At 41.3% G+C, this 23846-nt stretch overlaps 2 protein-coding genes across 2 annotated transcripts in view; one reads left to right on the forward strand and one right to left on the reverse strand.

Moving 5' to 3' along the window:
• Positions 1-1630, reverse strand: part of TRAPPC12 (trafficking protein particle complex subunit 12) — a 77698-nt gene extending 76068 nt beyond the window's left edge. The window contains exons 1-3 of the mRNA XM_087702751.1: positions 1380-1630; positions 1208-1328; positions 397-472 (exon numbers count right to left, since the gene is read on the reverse strand). The gene's annotated coding sequence lies outside the window, so the exon portion shown is untranslated. The remainder of the gene's footprint in view (positions 1-396; positions 473-1207; positions 1329-1379) is intronic.
• A 187-nt stretch (positions 1631-1817) lies between these two features.
• Positions 1818-23846, forward strand: part of EIPR1 (EARP complex and GARP complex interacting protein 1) — a 73884-nt gene continuing 51855 nt past the window's right edge. The window contains exons 1-3 of the mRNA XM_087702752.1: positions 1818-2083; positions 6534-6617; positions 18401-18533. Coding sequence (XP_087558878.1) covers positions 2042-2083; positions 6534-6617; positions 18401-18533 — 259 coding nt within the window. The 5' untranslated portion in view covers positions 1818-2041. The remainder of the gene's footprint in view (positions 2084-6533; positions 6618-18400; positions 18534-23846) is intronic.

Below are 23846 nucleotides of genomic sequence, written 5' to 3' on the forward strand. Positions count from 1 at the left end.
TATATATATATATATATATATATATATATATATATATATATATATATATATATATATATATATATATATATATATATATATATATATATATATATATATATATATATATATATATATACATATACACATACATACATACATACATACATACATACATACATACATACATACATACATACATATATATATATATATATATATATATATATATATATATGTTAAAGGCAGCTATCAAAATGCATGCAGGAACAATTAATACATTTTAACAAGGCAAGTCTTTACGATGAAATCAGAAACAGAGTCCTTCTGCAGAGAGCAAAATCAGGAGCCCCCCATTATATCTGACCTTTGCCGCATTTTCATTTCTGAAAGAACGGATGTACAATTAAAACGTACCTTTTAGGTTTGCTCCGGCGAAGTATGTCTTTAGAGTTGAAGGCATAACCACTTTCGCTCTGCCTCAAGAACCCATCTGTAAAATACAGCATTTGTTATTTTGCTAACTTCTACTTCTGCCATTATCAAGACACATGAAATGAATCATGAACATCGATCTATATCAGTGTTTCTCAACCTTGGCCACTTGAAGATGTCCGGACTTCAACTCCGAGAATTCCCCAGCCAGCGAATGCTGGCTGGGGAATTCTGGGAGTTGAAGTCCGGACATCTTCAATTGGCCAAGGTTGAGAAACACTGATCTTATATGAATCCTGAAGATATTGTCTATGAGTGACACACAGTTTTATAGATAACATGCACGCAATTAACATTAAGACACATTCATTTTGAAGCACCTCTTCTATCCCAGAGAATTGCACTTCTCCTACCCACTTTTGAACCCATTTCCTTAAGAGGCCAGTGAGGGATAATCCTGTTTCTCAGCTGCAGAAACCTGCATTTCCCACGGCTGATTTCCAAACTACCCTGAAACTTCAAAAAAAGGGGGGGGACAACCCCCACCACCATAAACCAAATAACTGAACAATCCTAGGAAAAAAGACAGGTGTTTTTTTTTTGTTAATACTCTGCCTGGGTTTTGTTCTGTCTTTGCACCAGCAGCTCCATTCAAACCCAACAGGGACACAGGTGCCATTGAGACCCACCTCTCACCCGCTGTTGCTGGACATCCTTATTATATATAAGCCTCCTTAAATGACCAAAAGGATAAAGGAGGAGAAAAAAGCAATGGAGGAGGACATTCCCTCACCTCTCTGGCGCTTTACTTCCAATGACAGCAGCGGCAGCCACGGCGCCCCATCTAAACTACGGCAGGGAAACCGAATTTGCAAAGGAAAAGCCTCTTCGCCTAGCGCGCCTGCGCGTCCAACCTCTCTTCCCTATCGAGACACTCTTCGCCTAGTTGCGCCTGCGCGTCCAACCTCTCTTCCCTATCGAGACACTCTTCGCCTAGTGCGCCTGCGCATCCAACTTCTCTTCCCTATCGAGCCGCTTTCGCTTAGTGCGCCTGCGCATCCAACTTCTCTTCCCTATCGAGCCACTCTTCGCCTAGTGCGCCTGCGCATCCAACCTCTCTTCCCTATCGAGCCACTCTTCGCCTAGTGCATCCAACCTCTCTTCCCTATCGAGCCACTCTTCGCCTAGTGCGCCTGCGCATTCGACTTCTCTTCCCTATCGAGCCGCTTTCGCCTAGTGCGCCTGCGCAGCCAACTTCTCTTCCCCCATCGAGCCACTCTTCGCCTACTGCGCCTGCGCATCCGACTTCTCTTCCCTATCGAGCCACTCTTCGCCTAGTTGCGCCTGCGCATCCAACCTCTCTTCCCTTATCGAGCCGCTTTCTGCCTCCTTTACGTGAAGGAGCGTCTTCGGCGCGCCACGCCTCTCCCCGGAAGTGAAAGAAGTACGGAGGCCGAAGTGGGCCCAAGGCGTTTTGTTGTAGATTCGCCTTCTTGTTCTTCGAAAGAAGGGAAGAAGAAGAAGAAGAAGGGGAAAAAAGAGGTGGAAAGAGGCGGAGGAGTGTTTGTGCCGGGGCTGTGGGCGGGGTTGGAGGAAGGTGGCGGTAGCTGACGCTGCTGCAGCAGCCATGGAAGATGATGCTCCTGTGATTTATGGGCTGGAATTCCAGGTAAATCAGAAAATGGTGGATTTTTTTTTTAATGCAAAAGTTCATCATAACAGAATTAATTATTTTTTTTCCTACATTTTTGTCGGGTTTTTTTTCCTCCCATGCAGTTGTTAGGAACAGGCATGCACTTTTAAACTATACCTTATAACAGTGTTTCTCAACCTTAGCAACTTGAAGATGTCTGGACTTCAACTCCCAGAATTCCTCAGCCACCATGATCCTCATTGCAAAGGATTCTGGGAGTCGAAGTCCACACATAAAGAATGATCTAGGCCAGTGTTTCTCAACCTTGGCCACTTGAAGATGTCCGGGACTTCAACTCCCAGAATCCCCCAGCCAGCGAATGCTGGCTGGGGAATTCTGGGAGTTGAAGTCCGGACATCTTCAAGTGGCCAAGGTTGAGAAACACTGCCTTATAACCTTCCAAATGGAATAATAATAATATAAGAATGGCAAAGAAAAAGAACAATTATGTGAATGTATATCTATAATCTGTATGTAAGAGAATAAATGACAGTAAAAATATAAAGCATAATATAGGTAAATAATATTTGGTCATAAGTAGCTAAGTATAAATAAACAAAGAATTGTACATAAAAATGGATAACGAACAAGGAGATTATGAACGCAAGATAGAAATGTATAGAAGGGAAAACATTAACTGCAAAGAAACCGATTCGGAAGTGCTGTACGATATACGATGGAACTTCTTGTTCCTATGTTGTTTTTAAGTCATGTGTTTGTTGATGTGCTTATGTGTTTAAAATAAAAAAAATTATCACAGGAATAGGCATGAACTTGCAATTATGGATACCTATATAGGATGACTTTGTTGCAAGCCTCTTTCAACGTAGCCAATTTTACAGAGAAGTTGTTCTGGGAGAAATTAGTGCAAGGAATGCTTTGCAAATGGCCTAAAAGGAAAGGTAAGCTGGTAGATATGACCCAATACATAAATAAGTCAATTTACAGAAGGCAAGTAACTGTCACCTGCAAATCTAATGAAATTTATGTATCCGTTAGTGTGCTAAATGTGAAACACATCTCATTAAGAAATACATGTCCAATATCTCTTTCTACGTAAAGGTATTCCAAATGGCAAGACCTGTATTAAAAGTCAGAAGTGGCCTTTGTGCCTTTTAAACAGGTCTTGTTATTCGTGAATAACATAACTTTTCATGAAGTTGGAATAGATTACTGTAGACTTTTCTGCGTCTCCTTTTCTAATAAGGCCTGTGAAAGAAACTAGGATATTTTTAGCGTTTTTTCACTTTTGGAATAATTAGTGTGTATTATGGAATCAGGATTTATGATTTAGAGTTTGAGATAGTCTGGAAAGGTTAGCTAAAATCTTTCTGAGAATGATAGAAAGCCACCAAAAATAACTTTTAAAATTATTGAGAGAAGCTGCCTCCAAAAACAATAATATTTTTAGCTGCATAAAAGTGCACAATAAAATAAGCCTACTGATAACTAATTGCCACCAAAGACAACTAAAGACCCATAGTTTATGTTTAAATATACATGAAATGCAGTTTTTGTCATTTAATTATTTGCATGCCAAAAGATTCACATTGTCTAAAAATTCAACCCTTGTATTTATTTATTATCTAACATTTATTTATTCAACAATGCATAGTATACCTTAATTCCAACAGGAATAATATGAAATGCTTCTGTTAATAGAATGCTTTGAGTACAGTAACATCTTGATTGTTGGGCTCCCATTTAGAGAACCTTAACTCATAGTTCAACCCTGATCTGCAAATATTTTCTTCTACCAGTGGACCTTGTACATAACGGATAAAATTTCCATTGAGATATTCCACCAAACTCCCAAGCTGCAAGACTGTTTCACCTGAAATCGTGCAGACTAGCCTCTTAACTTTGCCTTAAATGGCTTAAACTGATGTCACTCAAGTCACGGGTGGAATACCAAAGATGATTACATGAGACAGATTCTAAAATATTGTACAAAAATGTCTCTCAGCAAGCTGTTCGTTTGTGAGATCTGCACCAGAATTTCACCTTTTATTGCTGGCTTTCACTTCGGCTTCTTAAAATAAAGTGAAAATAAACATGAGAGCTACTTTCAGGATCCTTGACAGGCAGTCAGATCTTCAGAGTATGGACCTGGTTTCCTTTTATAGAAAAAAATCGCTAAACAATTCTGTCTTGGTTCTTGAAATTTTTTCACACTTCATATGTGTGAGCCGAGGTGGCGCAGTGGTTAAATGCAGCACTGCAGGCTACTTCAGCTGACTGCAGTTCTGCAGTTCGGCTGTTCAAATCTCACCGGCTCAGGGTTGACTCAGCCTTCCATCCTTCCGAGGTGGGTAAAATGAGGACCCGGATTGTTGTTGGGGGCAATATGCTGACTCTGTAAACCGCTTAGAGAGGGCTGAAAGCCCTATGAAGCGGTATATAAGTCTAACTGCTATTGCTATATGATAAATAAATATTTGTACAATGCAGATTGCCTTGAATTGTGGCTAGCATTATTTTGGAGGAACCCTTAGTTCCACTGAGATTAAACCTGTTACATAATTCAATGTATTTCTGTCCTGGTTCAAGTACAGTTTGGATATAGGCATCTTCAACTTAAAACAGCAACTGGGAATTTCTGTTATTAAATGATGTGGTTGTAAACTGAGTCTGTGTGAGAGGTACCAGTCGGAAAGGAATTCCAAAGACTGGTCATCACCACCGTTCAGCGCCATTGTAACGTCAAATGGTTGCTGGACAATTGGCTGAGGACAATTTGTGTAATGTAGGCCTGCAATCCTAAAGTATCAAATCCTGCAACTCAAAATTACCTGCCAGGGCTGAGCAAACTATTATGAAGGATCGATTCTTGGAGCCCACTGCAGGTAGTCCTCGACTTACAACAGTTCTTTTAGTGACCATTCAAAGTTACAATGGCGTTGAACAAAGCGACTTGCGACCGTTTTTCAGAGTTATGACCTTTGCAGCATCCCCACCATCATGTGATCAAAATTCACTTGCTTAGCGACTGGATCATACTTATGACCATTGCAGTTGTCCTGAGGTCACGTGATCCCTTTTCGCAACCTTCTGACAAGCAAATTGGGGGGGGGGGGCGTTTGGCGAGATTCACTTAACAATTGGATTAGTAACTTATCAACTGCAGTGATTCGCTTAACAACTATGACAGGAAAGGTCGTAAAATGAGGCAAGACTCACTTAACACATTTCTCAACGACATAAATTTTGGGCTCAGTTGTGCTCGTACGTCGAGGACTACCTGTATTGTATTTGGATCTTTCAAGCAGCTATCCCTCTTGAAGGTTTGGTCCCAGCCACTTCTGCGGTCTTTTCCTGGCCGCCTGAGTGTGCGTATGCCTCCCCAGAAGATGTTTATGCCAAGGATGCCCTTAAAGCACAGCAGTCCTGAGCATCTTCCTAAAGGAACTCATAATTGCTTCCACTTTGCTAATTTGTAAGCATATGGCTATAAAAAATGCCTCTAGTTTTATCTGTCTTTGTAAGAACTTCGGTGGCTGCATTCCAAAGCTGCCTTCTGTGAAAGGCATCCCACTGAAACAAACCGATGCATCTTTTGAGTAAATACAATTAAAGTTGGGTTTTTATTTAGAAATCAGTAATGTCTCTTTATCTTTGGTTTGAAGAAATAGGTTGACTTGCAAGTTATAAGGAAACAAAAATGATTTCTTTACCTAAGTTTTAAATCTCCTCAGCATTGAATACCTGTATTAATCACTCTGTTCTCAATTATAGTCTTCCCTAACATTTAAATTAGCAGCTACAACTATTCAAGAACTAGCTTAGGTGTCTTACTATAATTCTTATATCTATCCTCTTTGTTTAAAACAAAGTACTTTACCTGTAGCAGTGTGCTAGTGATTCAAAGGTGCATTTGTATTGTACTTCATGGTGAATGGTTTATAAATACTGCAGGTAATGCAATTGAACTGTCTTGGAAATGGTGGATGGATTTTATTTTTCCAGGCATACATTTTACTAGCTATATAAATTTCAACGGGAGAAAGATTAATTCGGATTGAATCCAATTCTGTATGTTCTTCAGTAAAACCTAAGTTTGTTTGGTTTTTAAAAAAAAATACATCCGAATGTTTTTTCTTGGTCAACATTAACATTAAATCTTCTCCTTCAATGGCCCTTTCTGCAAAATATTTAAATTTGAACATCTGTGTAGTTACTCTCACTTTCATGCACATTTCCCATAAATGAAAGAAAAGTGCATACTGAAAATGCCTTTGATACTTTTTAGCCATAAATCAGCTTTTCGTGCCAAAAGATAGAAAATAAACTCATTTCGAATTGTATTTCAAAAATACGGACGTATGAGATATATTTTTAAAAGTGTCATAATGAATGATGTCATTATTTTTCAAGACACTGAAATGTGCTGGATATGACTCCGTTTGTATTTTTCACAATTTTCTAGGCACGGGCGCTGACCCCACAAACTGCAGAAACAGACGCAATACGATTTCTGGTTGGAACTCAGTCTCTTAAATATGATAACCAGGTAAACTTGCAGAAATCTTGCATGAATTTAAAAACAGAATTGCTTTGAAAGCCTTTAATTGAATAATATATATTTTTCTTCCCAAATTTTAAACAGAATTTTTGTTTATAAAATAGGTGTTGTGTGTTTTGGAAGACCAAAGAACCCTGTTTGTGATAATATTTAATACTTGGCTTAGAATGAGATTTGCAACTGAGACTTGTCTACATAATTAACATGTAACTGGAAACTCAGAGAGAGACATTTAAGGACATGATTGGGACTTTAGTAGATAATTGGAAGTGTAGTGTTAGAAATATCTTGGAGGAACAGTCATATTAATTTGAATGAGGGATTCCTTTAGAAAATAGCATCTTTTGCCAGAACCTGTAAAAGTCAACTACTTTTATTAGCAGAGATATGAAGTCTCATATAATGCCTGAAACACTTCTTCCAAACTTTTCAAAGGATATCTTGTCTTCATAGGATTATTTTCAAGGGGTGTACAATATGTCTCATGTTAAACTAGAGGCAAAAGTTGTACTTTTTGCGTTTCCCTTTCCCCCCTTGGGTTTGTGCGCCGCCCTGAGTCCCGCTGGGAATAGGGCGGCATATAAATAAAACGAAACCGAAACCTAAAAGGAAAAGGAAAAGAGTTCATGGCTAGAATTGCTTAGAAATTATTATAAAATTCAGACAGGCAAAGTTTGAATATTTGTCCAAGTAATTTCATAGGCTTAGAAAAGCTGAGCAGGCTCCTCCCTCCAGTAGGGCAGATATTTATTGTTGCAAAGTCTTGGTACCCAATAGCAATAGCAGTTAGACTTATATACTGCTTCATAGGGCTTTCAGCCCTCTCTAAGCGGTTTACAGACTCAGCATATCGCCCCCAACAACAATCCGGGTCCTCATTTCACCCACCTCGGAAGGATGGAAGGCCGAGTCAACCTTGAGCCTGGTGGGATTTGAACAGCCGAACTGCAGAACTGCAGTCCGCTGAAGTAGCCTGCAGTGCTGCATTTAACCACTGCGCCACCTCGGCTCTACCCATCCTCAAAGTAATGTATTTCATACTAACAGGGAGATGTAATAGATATTATATTATGTCACGTTGCTGTTAGATGTTAAAGGGAAAACCAGGGATGAGGTGCTGTGGTATGTGATTGCCTTATGCCTTTGATCCCCAATCCCCAGGCCATTAACCAGTACTGGTCCATGGCCTCTTAGGAACTGGGCCGCACAGCTGGAGGTCAGCGGGGGCAGGTGAGTGAACGAAACTGAAAACATTCCCCAAAACTGGTCCCTGGTGCCAAAAAGGTTGGGGGGGTCACTGCCTTAGATAATATGTTTATCTCTTTATAAATCTGCAGGAGTTGAATCAGCCATGTTTGGTAAGTCAGCAGATAGTTATGCACCTCGGTTCCTAAAGTTATTCTATGCTGTCAAAAGGTATTAAAATATTGCCGTGATTCAGACTTCCTGGTTGTTTCTCGGCATTCTACCAATAATTTCTCTTTTTCCCACCCCTGCTTCCCCTCTTATGTGTACCAGCATTAATAATTGAGGTGTAGGGCACTTTCCCTGGATGCTAATGAGCAGATAGGGTTAATGGCCTTTGGCGGTGCTTGAAGCGATCGGCTATGGAGTCGGTGATTAATCTATAAGGAGTGTCATGAGCCTCTATCACGGCTGCTTATAATTTAACAGAACTGATCTCTCTCAGCCTAGGTCAGGCAACGGTGGATCTTTGTGCATTTCATGGCAGATGGCGGCTTGACACCCAGGTTGCAATTCAGCTCTCGGGCAAAGAGCTATTGTGGGTGGAATCCCTTGAAGGGATCTTAACTCATAAAGCTTTGGGTTGGGGAGGGGAGTGGATTTCAACTGCATTCAGCTCATTAACATTCAGCTATCATAAGCAAGCTGGTGAAAATGGAGAGTGGAGGGGGATAATCAAGGAGAATCCCACAGCATCTTCTGCTTCATAGAGTGCTTGTCAGAGAAATAAAACGTTTTGTGAGGTATTCTGCTATATAATTAAAAGGGGGGAAAAAAGAGAATTACCAAGGCTTGCAATCCTGTTTCCATCCATGGAATAGAATGACGTTGTTTGCTTGTTTATTGTATGGCTTCAGATAACTTACAATATTGTGTTGTGTTGTTACAATACACTTAGAATATCTGCAGCTTTCAGTGGAATACAAATTTGGTTTTCTGTTGTACTCCTACTCTGGAGGGAATGCAGTATTGCACATCTGGCAAGAAGAATTTTTTTTTTTAATCACCTGGTCCAATGCCGTTTTGGTTTTGGTCTTTCATGGGAACTCTGCCTTTTTTGTGAAGACTTATTTGTAAGAGTAGTTGGACCAGGGTTCTGTAGTAACTAGTTTGGGTGGCTGCCTTTAAAAGGGCTGTCATTCAACACAACCCTGTCTCCCCATTCCTCACCTTTCCTCCCGACCTTTCTTCTTGTCCTCCCATTTTAACAAGGATGGAGGAAAAGTCATTAGTTAGTCCTTAGGGTCAGAGAGAAAGTGTGTTGCAGGAAATCCCTAAGAGCTTTGGTTTTGACTTCAGCTACCAAGCTGTATTGAGGAATTAAGCCGAAAGAAAAGGATTTAGTAAATGTATTAATGTCTGATGCACTTCTTTTTAGTGCTGGCCTGAGAGCAGACTAATAAGAATTCTTTTCCTGTCCTGCACTTCTGTAAGGATTTCAGAAAAGAAAACAAGTTTATGAATCATAGATCATTAAATATTTAAAGCCTCTTTGAATAGGTGGATTTTTTTCCTAAGTGCATCTGAACATGAAAGGAGAACGATATAGAGACAGCCATATCAGAGCTTTGGTGTCACTATAAAAAATTTCTAATACCCGTCGTCTATTAAATCTCTAAAGCAGGGGCCAGAATTCAGTAATTATTTCTGGGCTCAAGCTTGTACGTATGGGAGGAGAAGGTAAACTGGTCCAGATGAGAAGTTCATGCAAAAATTGTTCAAAATATATTGGTAAAATTTTTGGAGTAGATAAGTAAAGGTTTAGCAATAGTAACAACAGAAAGGTCTTTACAAAATAATTCTAAAGATAAGCTGTAGAGCTGGAAAGGTGGTTAGGGAGAACCAAGAATTTAATTTATACTAAGATTAAGATTAAGATTTAGTTTATTTGTATGCCGCCCTTCTCCGGGAGGGACTCAGGGCGGCGAACAACTCAAAAGGGGAAAAGGGGATATAAACACAATACACGTAATTAAAATACACAAGAGTCATACAGCCACACCAGTCGAGAGGGGAGGGGAACTCATCGACCCCAGGCCTGCCGGCACAGCCAGGTTTTGACGGCTTTCCGGAAGGCCTGGAGAGAGGTGAGGGTTCAAATCTCCGCGGGGAGTTCGTTCCAAAGGGCCGGAGCTGCCACAGAGAAGGCCCTCCCCCGGGTAGTAGCCAGATGGTATTGGCTGGTGGACGGAACCCGGAGGAGGCCGACCCTGTGCGATCTAACGGGTCTATGGGAGGTAATTGGCAGCAGGCGGTCTCTCAAGTACCCAGCTCAAGTACACCTAAAGAGAACTGTGTGCTCAATTACTGAATGACAATTTCTAGGCTGAATAAGTTGACTAGCTTGACATGCTCAACATGTGTCCCAGCTGAAGGTGGGCCAGATGTTAGAATGAAATGTCTGAGTGAACGTGATAGACTATTGACCGAAATCTTCCTCAAGCTAAGAAACAAACTCTGAGGAAGATCTGGAGGAGAGAGGTGGGAACAAGGCAACACTAGACCAGAAACCTCAGACTAATAACTTTAGATATTGTTTCAATAATTCACAGGTAGAGGTTTCAAACCCTGAAGCTCTGGAGCCCTGTCTAGAGTTCAGAGGTAATGATCCACTGTATTCTCAAAGAATCCTCTTTGCAAGGATAATTGTTTCTGATGAAGAGCGATTTTACTTCCATATTATCTTCTGTGCTTGGCCTTTATGCGCCTCTCCCAAATGACTGCCTGAATCCGTATCTATAGATTTCCTGCACACAGTCCTTGACCTACAACCCTGCCTGCCTTCTCCCATATGTACAAGCTTTGTGCCCAGAAATAATTTCTGAGTCCTGGCCCCTGCTCCATCTATAGAGATTTGGTAGACTACAAGCATTAGGAAGTTTTTATAATTTAACTCATAAGTTATGACGGCCTTTGAAAAGGTGCTTTATGGCCTGTAAAGTACAGTACTTCTAGCCATCATAAAATGTAATGCTGCTCTCCCCCCCCCCCTCCAAATCACCTGGTTTTCATCTGGGTGCTTGGCAACATGTTTGTGCTTACAACCAATTGCCAAGTGCCTGACAATCAAGTGATCCCCATTTGAAATCTTCTCTGCTGGCTGCCCTAGAAGGTCAATGGGGAAGTCATCCAGGAAGGTTGCAAGTTGCTGCCACCTACGGAGAGAACTCTAAAGGCTACCTGAAAGAACTTCCTTAAGAAGCCTTCTCTGGACCCAGCTATTCTTAAGAACTATCGTCCTGTCTCCAACCTTCCTTTTTTGGGAAAGGTTGTTGAGAAGGTGGTGGCACTTCAACTCCGACGGACCTTGAATGAAGCAGATTATCTAGACTCCTTTCAGTCTGGTTTCAGGCCTGGATACAGCACAGAAACCACTTTGGTCGCACTGACAGTTGATCTCTGGCGGGCCAGGGATAGAGGACATTCCTCTATCCTGGTGCTTCTTGACCTCTCAGCGGCTTTCGATACCATCGACCATGGTATCCTTCTGCGATGGTTGGAGGAGGTGGGGGTGAGAGGCACCGTTCTACGGTGGTTCTCCTCTTACCTCTCTAACAGGTCGCAGTCGGTGTTGGTTGGGCGACAGAGGTTGACCCCTAGGCCCCTTAAATGTGGGCTGTCGCAGGGTTCGATCTTGTCCCCCCTCCTATTTAACATCTACATGAAGCCGCTGGGTGAGATCATTCGACAGCACGGGGTTAAGTATCATCAATATGCTAATGATACACAGTTATATCTCTCTGCCCCGTGCCAACTCAGTGTAGCGGCGGACGTGATGTGCCGGTGCCTGGAGGCTGTTAGGATCTGGATGGGGGTAAACAAATTTGTGCTCAACCCTGACAAGACTGAGTAGCTATGGATGTTCCCCCCGAAGGATAGTCCAGACAGTCCATCCTTGATCCTGGGAGGTGAAAACTTAAGGGATCTGAATTCCTTTGATGGGGCAGAGAAATACACCCCATTGTGGCATTTCCCCTGCAGACAGAAAGGAGTGAACTTCAATGGGTTGGAGAAACTCGGATCCTAAAGGTCTTGAGTTTCATTCCTTCACCCCACTGAAGCCCTTCCCTTCTGTGCATGGAGGGGAGCTGACTTCCTTCTGCAGGCAGCTCTTTCAACCAGACAAGAGGCAGGCGAAACCAGGAATTTCAGCTCCTGAGCACAGGGGTCTCCCCTTTCTCTTAAGTCAGCATGGACATCAATCTCCGGGATCATGTCCAATCAAATGGTCGGCATATTTTGAGAGAAAAATAAGCAAAATAATTCCATGTGAAATAAACGCTGAAGATATTACTGGTACCAGCAATCTGATCAGAATGCTCTCATAAGAAGTGAGATATCTGGCTTTCATCCTATAGAAAGTTGCTGCTGGACCAAAGAGGGAAGCTTGTCAAACATCCCCTTTAATTCTTTTCATGTCTCCTCACTAAATGGGTGCAGATAATAATAAGTAATAATTAGGGTTCATCGCACAGTCAGTCAGATGCTTCGACTGGGTTCGGCATTTTTGTCCACCTGTTGAATCCCACCCAAAGACCTGGGATAGGCAGATGTTGATATTATATCTGTTTAATACCATTGAACAACAACATTTGCCTATCCCGGGTCCTTGGGAAGGTTTCTAGGTCAGTGTTTCCAAAACTTTTGACATATGTGTATCCTTTCTATAATTTTCGTAAGGCTGAGTACCCCTCATAAAAAACATATGCTTTAATAAAAATCAAAATATATTTATTTTTTATTTTTTGGGGTACATACGCAAAATAAACGAAAGTTATATTATAAAGAACATTTATTTGATTCAATTTCATTATTTCCTGTTCGTTGATTGCTACTACAATCATTACTTTCTTTCGGTTTAGTAGTTCCAGATTTCAACCAGCGATCCATAATCTCTGTTAGGGATAAAAATTGTATTTTATAAAAATAATCAAAATCAGTGGAACTTACTAAAGCACGATAACAGGCGCCCGGAACTAACTATCCCCCCCCCCTTTGAGTTGTAAGCCGCCCTGAGTCCCCCCAGGGAAAAGGGCGGCCTATAAATAAATTTTCAAATATTCAAATATTCAAAATATTCAAATATTAAAGAAGTAAGTTGTCTCTGTAACGAAGTGCAGTATATTCACGCCGTGTCACGCCTCACAAGACTGTCTAACCGTTAGATAACACTGCAATTCTCTGGCGTTTAAACAGCTCCGCGGCTCAACATCAACTGTTAATGTTCCCGCAGTTTAAAAATGGCCGAACCCGAGCTGCGCGAAGGATGCGCAGAAGTTCCCACCATAATGAGTTGCGATACGATGTACTGATGGCTCCAGTTCCCATGTAAAACCTGCGATACGCGCCTATTTCTTTCCTTGTTCTGTGGGCGCAGCGAAGCATGGTGCAGTGGATATTCCCACGTGATCCCCACCAAACTCCGGTGCAACGCGTACCCCCACCAAACTCTTCCCGTACCCCTGGGGGGTACGCGTACCACACTTTGGGAAACACTGTTCTTAGGTGAACAAAACTGTCAAATCCATCTAAACATCTGGCTGACGGTGCAACCAACAAAAAGTCCTCCGGAATGTATGACACACTATATTTAATAACGCTTGTCCTTAGGGTCTGACGCAGTTCTGAATCATCTTGCCTGGAGGAGGAAAGCAGCTGGGTCTGACTTTGAGGGACCGGAGATAGGGCAGAAGGCACTTCTAGTTTATGTGCTGAATGACCCTCTTTATATGGTTAGTAGGGGCACATAATACATGTTGGTAGAGCAAATTGAATTTTGATTTGTAGCTCACCTTTAGGGAATCAATTTCACTGCCAAGGAGACTGCTTTATAATTTCAACATGAGGCTTCTTGTTTTCGAAAGGAGAAAACGGCAGAACTAACAGACGAAGCAGCCAGCTTGGTAGGGTCTGCTGTGCTGTATATTGTTTCAGCAGAGAGGTTGTTGAAGCTCTGCTTCTTTGGCGTTTTTGTTTTTACAGATATGCTACTTAGTCAGACAAGGAGAAACAATTTTGGGAGAACATCTGTCTCTCGGTGCTGGTTCTGACGTCCAGCTTGCTTCTGCCCTACATTGTCCCCTTTATAACAAACTGTAATAGGCCATGTTTTCTGTATTTATTATTTATTTATTTATTTATTTATTTGTCTTGTATGCCACCCACTCCCGGAGGACTCCGGGCGGCTCACAAAAGGCAAGGGAAAGAGGGGAACGAGACAAAGACAACATATTAAAAACAAAACCAACATTCACAATTTCTATGGAGGTAGATGCTTCTCAGCTCCCCCCAGCCTGCTGGAACAGCCAGGACTTGGTGGCTTTGCGGAAGGCCGGGAGGGTAGTGAGGGTCCGTATCTCAACAGGGAGCTCGTTCCAAAGGGCCGGAGCTGCGACAAAGAAGGCTCTCCCCCGGGGAGTCGCCAGCCGACATTGGCTGGCAGATGGAATCCGGAGGAGACCTAACCTGTGCGATCTAATTGGTCTCAGAGAGGTAATCGGCAGGAGGCGGTCTCTCAGGTAATACAATAGGTGGACTAATAAAAAAAAATTAAACCTGCTGAGGCTTGCTTTGATTCCTGTTTAATTTAGAGAGCTTTGAATTGTTGATTGTTGTTAATATATCTTACGTATTTTAACGGTGTTTTTATTTTTTATTTTTGCACTTTATTGGTGAAGTGATGAAACACATTCCTTGCATGAGGAAGGCGTGGGTAAAGCTCAGTGGCTAAGACGCCAAGCTTGTCGATCAGAAAGATCGGCAGTTCAGCCGTTCGAATCCCTAGCGCTGGGTAACGGAGTGAGTTCCTGTACTTGTCCCAGCTTCTGCAGTTCAGAAGCACGTAAAAAAATGCAAGTAGAAAAATAGGAATCATCTTTGATGGGAAGGTAACAGCGTTTCCATGTGCCTTCGGCATTCAGTCAAGCCAGCTGAATGACCATGGAGATGTCTTCGGCTTAGAAACGGAGATGAGCACCACCCCGCCCCCTAGAGTCGGGAACGACTAGCACGCATGTGCGGGGGAACCTTTACCTTTTAAAGTTGTTAAAAACTTCCATTAACGTATTGAGCAATAGCAGGATAGATTTATTTAGTAATCAGTGTTTCTCAACCTTGGCAACTTGAAGATGTCTGGACTTCAACTCCCAGAATTCCCCAGCCAGCAAATGCTGGCTGGGGAATTCTGGGAGTTGAAGTCCAGACATCTTCAAGTTGTCAAGGTTGAGAAACACTGATTTAGTTACTGAATTTGTACCTTTCTGCCCAGTCAGAAAATAGGACTCAAGGGAGCTAACTATAAGAAGAATATTTAAAAAAAAATTATAATACCTTTAAAAGCAAATCATTACAGCCATACTGATTACATAAGTTATTATTTATAACTTCAGCATTCATCCAATTCAGTATTCCAAACGCCTCTCTGAATAAAAATAAAATATTCTCACTGCTGGTATAGCGACAAGACGTAGGGAATGGCTGGGTTCCTTTGGGAGGGAGTCCAACATTTTCAGGCCATTTTATACTTTCAAACCCTGACTCGCATTCCTGGTGAATATACAGAATATTTGTTTACAGTTGGATAGGGAGGAACTTCCCTTGGAGATCTTTAAAAGTTTTAGGCATTGGTTGATTAATGGTAAAGTCCAAAATTGGACAGAGCCTCTCCTGGTGATTTTCTACATATGTTAAATTGCAAAGGAAGAATCCAAGGGCTGTCGTGTTGAATTCCAGCATCATATTCTGAAATTCCTTATCTGAGAAGAAGTGAGCTACCTTAAAATTGTTCTCAATGCCACATCCCTTCTAAGTGGCTCGGATGGATGCCGGAGTAGATGGTATTAAAGTCACAGTGAAGCCAACAATCTACCTGTAGTTATACACATACATCATTCAGAGAGGCACTAAAACACTCTAGAACAGTGTTTCTCAACCTTGGCAACTTGAAGATGTCCGGACTTCAACTCCCAGAATTCCCCAGCCAGCATTTACCACTGGGTAAATTTTCTGTTTAACTGGCCATCGCTGACCCACTGACTATGTCCAGGATGGGGAACCCATGGCATACATACCAGAAGTGGCACGCAGAGCCCTCTTTGTGGGGACATGTGCCGTTGCACCAGCTCAGTCAGCTGATTGTCTGGTTTCCAGCATTCTGGCCAGTTGGTCATTGGACGCACGGATGTGTGCTGGTCAGCTGATTGTTGGATTCCCAGCGCTCTGATGCACAGCTTCTAGTTTGGTTCCCCATCACTGGACGATTGCAATAGATGTAAAATAGGCTTTAACTCAGTGTTTCTCAACCTTGGCCACTTGAAGATGTCTGGACTTCAACTCCCAGAATTCCCCAGCCAGCATTCGCTGGCTGGGGAATTCTGGGAGTTGAAGTCCGGACATCTTCAAGTGGCCAAGGTTGAGAAACACTGCTCTAGAAGCTAACTTGAAAAGGATCTAGACAAGCCATATAAGCCACACTTGGGATGTTTCCCCAAAATCCAGCACCTTCTACTCAAGAATGAAATACGGTGGGTAACATCCATCCAGAATAGTGAAGTACAGGAGGGGGGGATTTCTTGCACAAACAGTTAGTTACAACTGGGTTATATCTTCCTGCAGATCTTAGTGTAATTGGTTTTGACTACTTAAAAAGTTGAGCTTGTAAATACAATGCAAATAAAATAAAAATGGCTTGCTTGGTATGATTAACATCATAACGTTGAGTAGACCAGTTTCCCTTTCAACTGCTGGTGAATTACAACTGCCAGCAGGCTGAGCCATTACTGTACAGGCAACAATGAGAGTTACTTTAAACTTCTCTTCGAGAGTATCAGGAAAGCCCCCGTTTCCTCTCCTGCGATGTGACTTGCTCCTCTTTGAATCACCCAGTTCATTTCATTACAACCAGCTCTCTTGAAAAGCAGGGAGTTTAATTTTCTGCTTAGTAGGAGAGCAGATTCGTAATATTTCCAACTGCGTGAAATATTTCCAGGTTCCAGTCAAGATCATTTTCATATTCCAGTGGTGCAGCAGCTACTTCTTAGGTTAGGTTAGGTTAAAGTTTATTTATATGCTGCCCTTTTCCCTGGGGGGACTCAGGGCGGCTCACAACTTAAAAGGGAGGGGGAGGAAGACAAACTTCAACATATAAGACAATACATAATTAAAACACAACATTCATACCATTCGGGCGGGTTACAGTCTTAACCCCAGGCCTGACGGGATAGCCAGATTCTGAGGGCTGTGCGGAAGGTCTGGAGAGTGGTGAGGGTACGAATCTCCACGGGGAGATCGTTCCACATGGAGCTGCCACCGAGAAGGCTCTCCTCCGCGTAGTTGCCAGTCGACATTGACCGGCAGATGGAACTCGGAGGAGGCCTAGTCGATGAGATCTGATAGGTCGCGTGGAGGTAATTGGCAGTAGGCGGTCTCTCAAGTACCCAGATCCACTACCATGAAGGGCTTTATGGGTGACAAGTAGCACCTTGAAGCGCTTCCGGAGATCGACAGGTAGCCAGTGCAGCTCGCGGAGGATAGGTGTTATGTGGGTGAAGCAAGGTGCACCCACAATTGCTCGCGCGGCCGCATTCTGGACTAGCTGAAGTCGCCGAATACTCTTCAAGGGCAGCCCCATGTAGAGCACGTTGCAGTATTCCAGCCTAGAGGTCACAAGGGCACGAGTGACTGTTGTGAGAGCCTCCCGGTTCAGGTAGGGGCACAACTGGTGCACCAGGCGATTTCTTACCAGGAAATGCTAAGATAAGAACCTTATCTTTCTAGGAGGCATCATGATTAGAGCTTCTTCCATAAGAAAAGAGGCAAGGCAACAAGATGGTAAATACATTTTGAGCCATCTGGGAAAGGCTCAGCTCTTCCTTGCCTGGTTCCTCTCCTTGGCTTCAATCATGATAATCTTTTCCTAATGACCGTCTTCCGTGATCAAGGACTATAAGTGGATTGTGTAAAATATGTTGTTGCAGCCTCTTTAATTGTATTAAGTAATTTTGAATATCTGAATGGTTAGTGTTCATGTTTTAAGCGGTGTGGAAATTTGTATAAAGGATTAGTAGAAATATTCATATTTGTTATAGATGTTTTGTCTATTTATCCTGAAGTTGAAAATACTAATGTTCATAAAAGAGAGCCGAGGTGGCGTAGTGGTTAGGGTGCAGTACTGCAGGCCACTTCAGCTGACTGTTATCTGCAGTTCGGCTGTTCAAATCTCACCGGCTCAAGGTTGACTCAGCCTTCCATCCTTCCGAGGTGGGTGAAATGAGGACCCGGATTGTTGTTGGGGGCAATATGCTGACTCTGTAAACCGCTTAGACAGGGCTGAAAGCCCTATGAAGTGGTATATAAGTCTAACTGCTATTGCTATTGCTATAATATAATGGTGTCAGCCCAGGAACTAACCTTGTTTTAATGATGGGTGCAACTTTTTTTAATTAAATAAAACTCATGCTGTGTTTCTCTGTCTTGAAATACCTCTAAATTAAAATAAATGTTTATTGTTCTTGTTTTCCAATTTACAGATTCACATCATTGATTTTGATGATGAAAATAATATTATAAACAAAAATGTTCTTCTGCACCAAGTTGGTGAAATTTGGCACATAAGTGCCAGTCCAGCAGATAAAGGTGTATTTGCAACCTGCTATAATAAAAGTAAGTGTAATTTTCTTGCTGTTATTATTTCCATGAGTAATTGGTAGATGCTTATTTGGCAGCATATGTACAATTTCTAAGTGTCCCTATTGATATAAATTCTTCTTACATTTGAAATTAAACCACCCTGTTAAAGCATACTTTTGAGGGGGGAAATGAGAAGTTCCAATAATTGTACAAACAGAAAATCTGGGAGTGAAATATATTCATAATTTAGAATAGAATAACAGAGTTGGAAGGGCCCTTGGAGGTCTTCAGGTCCACCCCCTGTTTAGGTAGGAACCCTATAATATTTCAGACATATGGCTATCCAGCATCTTAAAAACTTCCAATGTTGGAGCATTCACAACTTCTGGGGGCAAGTTATTCCACTGATCTAACTGTCAGGAAGTTTCTCCTTAGTTCTGAGTTGCTTCTCTCTTTCATTTGTTTCCATCCATTGCTTCTTGTCCTGCCCTCAGCTGCTTTAGAGAATAGCTTGACTGCCTCTTCATACTCTCTCCTATTTAAGCAAATTACACATATCTAGAGAGGAAGAGGACAAGGGATTTCATGAGTAAATTTTCTGCAGTGGTGGGTTTCAAAAATTGTTCGAACCTACTCTGTGGGTGTGGCCTCCTTTGTGGGAGTGGCTTGCTGCCCATGTGACCGGATGGGAGTGGCTTGCTGCCCATGTGACCGGATGGGAGTGGCTTGCCGCCCATGTGACCGGATATGAAGATGCCGACGACACTTGTCAGAACCACCTTAAATCACCTCCCACACAGCACTGGCATGCATAAGAATAGGATGTAAACTTGTTTTTTAAAAGGCATCTTTGGTTTGCATTAAAACAACTTCAACACACGCAATATTCCGATTGCACCACAAACGCAGAAGTCATCCTTACCTTTCACAGAGGCCCTGAGTTTTATAAATAGGAGCATGATAGTGTAGAATAATCCTATCCAAGGACCAGTGGTGGGTTTCAAAAAATCTTTGGAACCTCTTCTGTAGGTGTGGCCTGCTTTCTGGGTCCACTGGTGGAACCTCTTCTAACCGGTTCGGTAGATTTGACGAACCGGTTCTACCGAATAGGTGCGAACTGGTAGGGACCCACCTCTGGTTTTCTGTATCAATCAGTTATATACTGATATGTGAAATAGTGGAATCAAGTTTCTATCCTCAGCACGTGCTTTCTACCTATTTTCCTGGTCAAGAGAAGGTTGGACAGGGAAAATAAAGGTTTGTGCTGAATTCCCCCCTTTTAAAAATGCGTTCTATAGCAGCAGTCTTTCTGGCTCTGGACCGCCAGTGGCGGTGGTGGCAGGGGGAGAGGGGATGTTTCGTGTGCGCACTCTACTTCCACAGATGGAGCTCCATGTGCTTGTGTGCTTGCCTGTCGCTTGCATGGTCCAGTTCCCAACGAGCTATAACATGGTATTGGGCCAAGGGGATATCATTGGATCTCCAATTTCTTCCTATCTTTTGAATACGAATGGGCAGTCACAGAATAAAACTGTTTCAATGAGCTGGACTCCCCAGGGAATGCGCGTACACGGCTTCAGATGGACAAGGTAGCCATGGCCAAAGTTTAATATTCTATCTGGGAAAGAACACGCCTTGCTTGATTCTGAGCGAGCAAAAGTCATATTCCTTCTTTAAAGCTGCTAGATCGTTATAACTTGAGTTGCACTAAATCTTCCTGCTTGGAGAAGGTGAAAAGGCAGAAAGGACAGTAGATCATTCTAGGATCTGAGTAGTTGGCAAAATTGAAGCCATGAAGAGCTGACAGAGCACTGAGCAGAGATGAAATACAACCCATGGATATCCTTCATTACTTAATTTTCCCAGATCTCATTAAAAACCTGGGAGCTTGGAGAATGCGATGGACTTAGGGGTGAACAGCTAATTTATAACCATTACCCTCCACCTGGATGAAACAAACAGAAAATTGAAAAGACATCAGCTTCTTCTAACATCTTATAACTGATGTTCATAGAATTGAAAAAGTAATTTAAGTCGTGATAGGATGCAATCCCTGTCAAAATTGCATTATATATGATCATTAGTAAGGATACTGCTTTGTGGAAATTTAGATCTTGAGTGCAGAAAGTGGTCCCTTCCCCTGTAGCTAATTTTCCAGTGCAATAAGCTACATAAAGCACTCTGAGAAATGAGAATAAAACCCATGCCAAATTTCATTGTGGTTTTTTTTGTTACCATCCTTGTCTTCTTAACTCTTCTGCAGTGTGACTGGTGTGTAAAACAAACACAAACAAAAAAGTTATTGCGGTTGCTATAAAATTAGTACAGCAGGTGAAACTTTCCATGATGCCTGTGGACTTTTCTCTCCTTAAAAAGCAGATTCTGGGGACTTAAAGAAACTTTATACAGTAAAGTATGTTTCAATTTTAAAGGCTCTTGGGAATTGTGACATAATTTTTGGACGAAACTCCATCTGACCTCTGGATCCATTTAAGGTTGGAGAAAAGCCTTCAGAAGAAGGCAAAGGGTAATTGTAGTTTTAGCCTAGTTTGATGTGTAAATGTTCTATACACATTATCTCCTCTCCTCTCTCCTCTCCCGCCCCCTCAAATTCTGAAAGATTTAGCATAACACACAGCAAAATAATGTTCCACTTGTATTTTTCCCATTTCAATTACACTCATCATAGCAATGGTCTGTTTTGCCTTGTGTTAAGCCAATAATCTTTGTATCTCTCGCTTGAAGAAGTTTTAGTGTTTGGGTGACTTTGGCCTTCCACTCTCTCTTGGCCCAAACCATCTCAGAGGGTTCTTATGATGAAAGGAGGAGGAGGAGGAAACAACATTAGATATGCTTACCAACTTGAGTTATTAAAAAAATAATAAAGATGAGATATAAATAAATAAATAGCATATTTTATATATGTATGCATGATATTAATAAGAGCCGAGGTGGCGCAGTGGTTAGGGTGCAGTACTACAGGCCACTTCAGCTGACTGCTATCTGCAGTTCAGCGGTTCAAATCTCACCGGTTCAAGGTTGACTCAGCCTTCCATCTTTCCGAGGTGGGTGAAATGAGGGCCCGGATTGTTGTTGGGGGCAATATATGCTGACTCTGTAAACCGCTTAGAGAGGGCTGAAAGCCCTATGAAGCGGTATATAAGTCTAACTGCTATTGCTATTGCTATTGATGATACCATTTTATACCAGAGACTAAAAATATTTAAGGTTGACCATGGAACAAGTCACAGTATAACAACAAGAAACAGTAAAACTGTCACCAGTAACAAATCCCGGGGCAAGATATTTTTTCCCTCACAACCATTAAATAGTATTTTTCTTCTTTTCCTTCATGGTAGTGTTAAACATCTGCATATTAATTACATAGCATATTGGTATAAAATTATTTGCACTGAGACATTTCCATTGTTAATACAAGAAGACAATGTGCATAGTATAAAATGTTATCAGCTTGTAAAATGGTTGAGTTTTCCGACAATGGGATGATTTATGTTTATTTCTAAATATATTTAATTTTTTTCAGTTACTAAGGGAGATTATGTCACACTAGGATATAACCTTAGTAAGATTTGCTTTACATGAGTTGGCCTGCCATTTATATTTAATTAATTAATTAAATTAAAAGCTAAGAAAGAAAACGTCGTTTCGCCTGAAGCAGGTCAGGTGGTAATAAACACGTTGTTTCTTAAAATGCTATTTTTTTTGTAATCATTTGTGATATTTTATGTGGTGGTTATTTCTTAGCAAGACCGCTAGAAAGTGCCGGGGCTCACAAGATGCTGGCAATCTTCCGCACAGAAATCCAGAGGTTTCCCCTGATTCTGCTCGTTTTGATCCTTCTTTATGTCTTCTCCCCGTTTTCAAAAAAATAAAACTTGGCTCGGGAGCAATAAGGCTCGGCCAGGCCTGCTCAACAGAATAAAACAACTTCCTCACTTCTCTTGGATCAGCCATTATAATCCCTCTAGTGATCAGAGAATGGAGGCCAGGAATGTGTGGAGGCTTTCTTTTCCCATCGGCTTCTGATCTAAAGCATCTTCCCCTGAAGCTACTGTTGGTGTCTCTTGGGTCAAAATATGAGTGTTTTTTCCCTCTACCGTCCCAATTAGGAGATAATAGCAGCTTGAAGAGTGGGATTTTGATTTCAAAAATAGCTTAAAGGAAAAGTCCCACTTTCCATCCTTCTCCTCTCCACTGCAATCTAGCTGCTGAATCAGTGTATAACTTTGTTCAGATATGGTTATGTGGGCAAGTGGATAATGGATGGATATAGGTAAATGTGTTTATTTAAATAAGATGTACAGTTTTAAAAATCACAAAAACTTAAAACTGATATCTGGTCAGTGTTTACAATACAGTGCTTGTTATATAAAAGTCATTCAACCACGATTTATCTTTTTTTAAACCATGTTTAAGATCAGCTAGCGTAATGATGTTTGATCTGAGTACTAATACTTTTCCAAAGTAGTGTAGGAAAAAAAATTCATGGAATGTTCTATCGTAGTGTTATTTTAATCAAATTTCAAAGCCGTTTAACTTGAAATTCTGGAATGCTATACCAAAGAGGTAATTAGGTTAACTTTCATAATAAAATATTATTAAAAACTCAATAAATTTTATAATAGAAAAAAAAAGAGCAACGCTTTCCATGGTCATGGTATCTTGGAATTAAAATCCCAACCTATCTAGAGCTACCATATTTGGGAAGATGTAACATGTGATTGGGAAAAAATCTACTGCAGAGCATCTGTCCAGAAGTAGAACATACTGAGGGAGATGGAGCAATATAGCCTGATTCAAAAAAAAAAAAAGTTTGTTTTTATTGAAGTTGAAAATCTTTCAGGTTTCTTGAAATTAAATTACACTTTGTAATTTAATTACAAAGTTTGCTTTATTTATTTATTTATTTATTTATTTATTTATTTATTTATTTATTTATTTATTTATTTATTTATTTATTCGATTTATAGGCCGCCCAATCCCGGAGGACTCCTGGCGGCTAAACCAAGTTGTCTATGCAGATTCTAGGATTTTTTTTTTTTCTTGAGGATGTTTCCCATCTTATCCAACAATATGAATTTTTTCAGAATTGAAGAATTCAATTGTCTACAGACAGTCTAAAATAACTATAGACTTTGACAAATCAAACCGTCTAAGAAGAAATTATTTTGAATATTATTCTAAGCATGGTAGATAATATACCCGTGATGGCGAATCTATGGCATGCGTGCCAGACATGGCACACAGAACCCTTTCTGTGGGCACACATGCAGTCACCCCGTTTCTCTGTCGCATTTCACTTAATCAATTTCAACTTCTTGCGGA

This window comes from Thamnophis sirtalis, unplaced genomic scaffold, assembly GCF_051295495.1.
Source record: "Thamnophis sirtalis isolate CommonGarterSnake01/CBP01778 unplaced genomic scaffold, rThaSir2_p1.2 scaffold_16, whole genome shotgun sequence".
NCBI classification, from domain to species: Eukaryota; Metazoa; Chordata; class Lepidosauria; order Squamata; family Natricidae; genus Thamnophis; species Thamnophis sirtalis.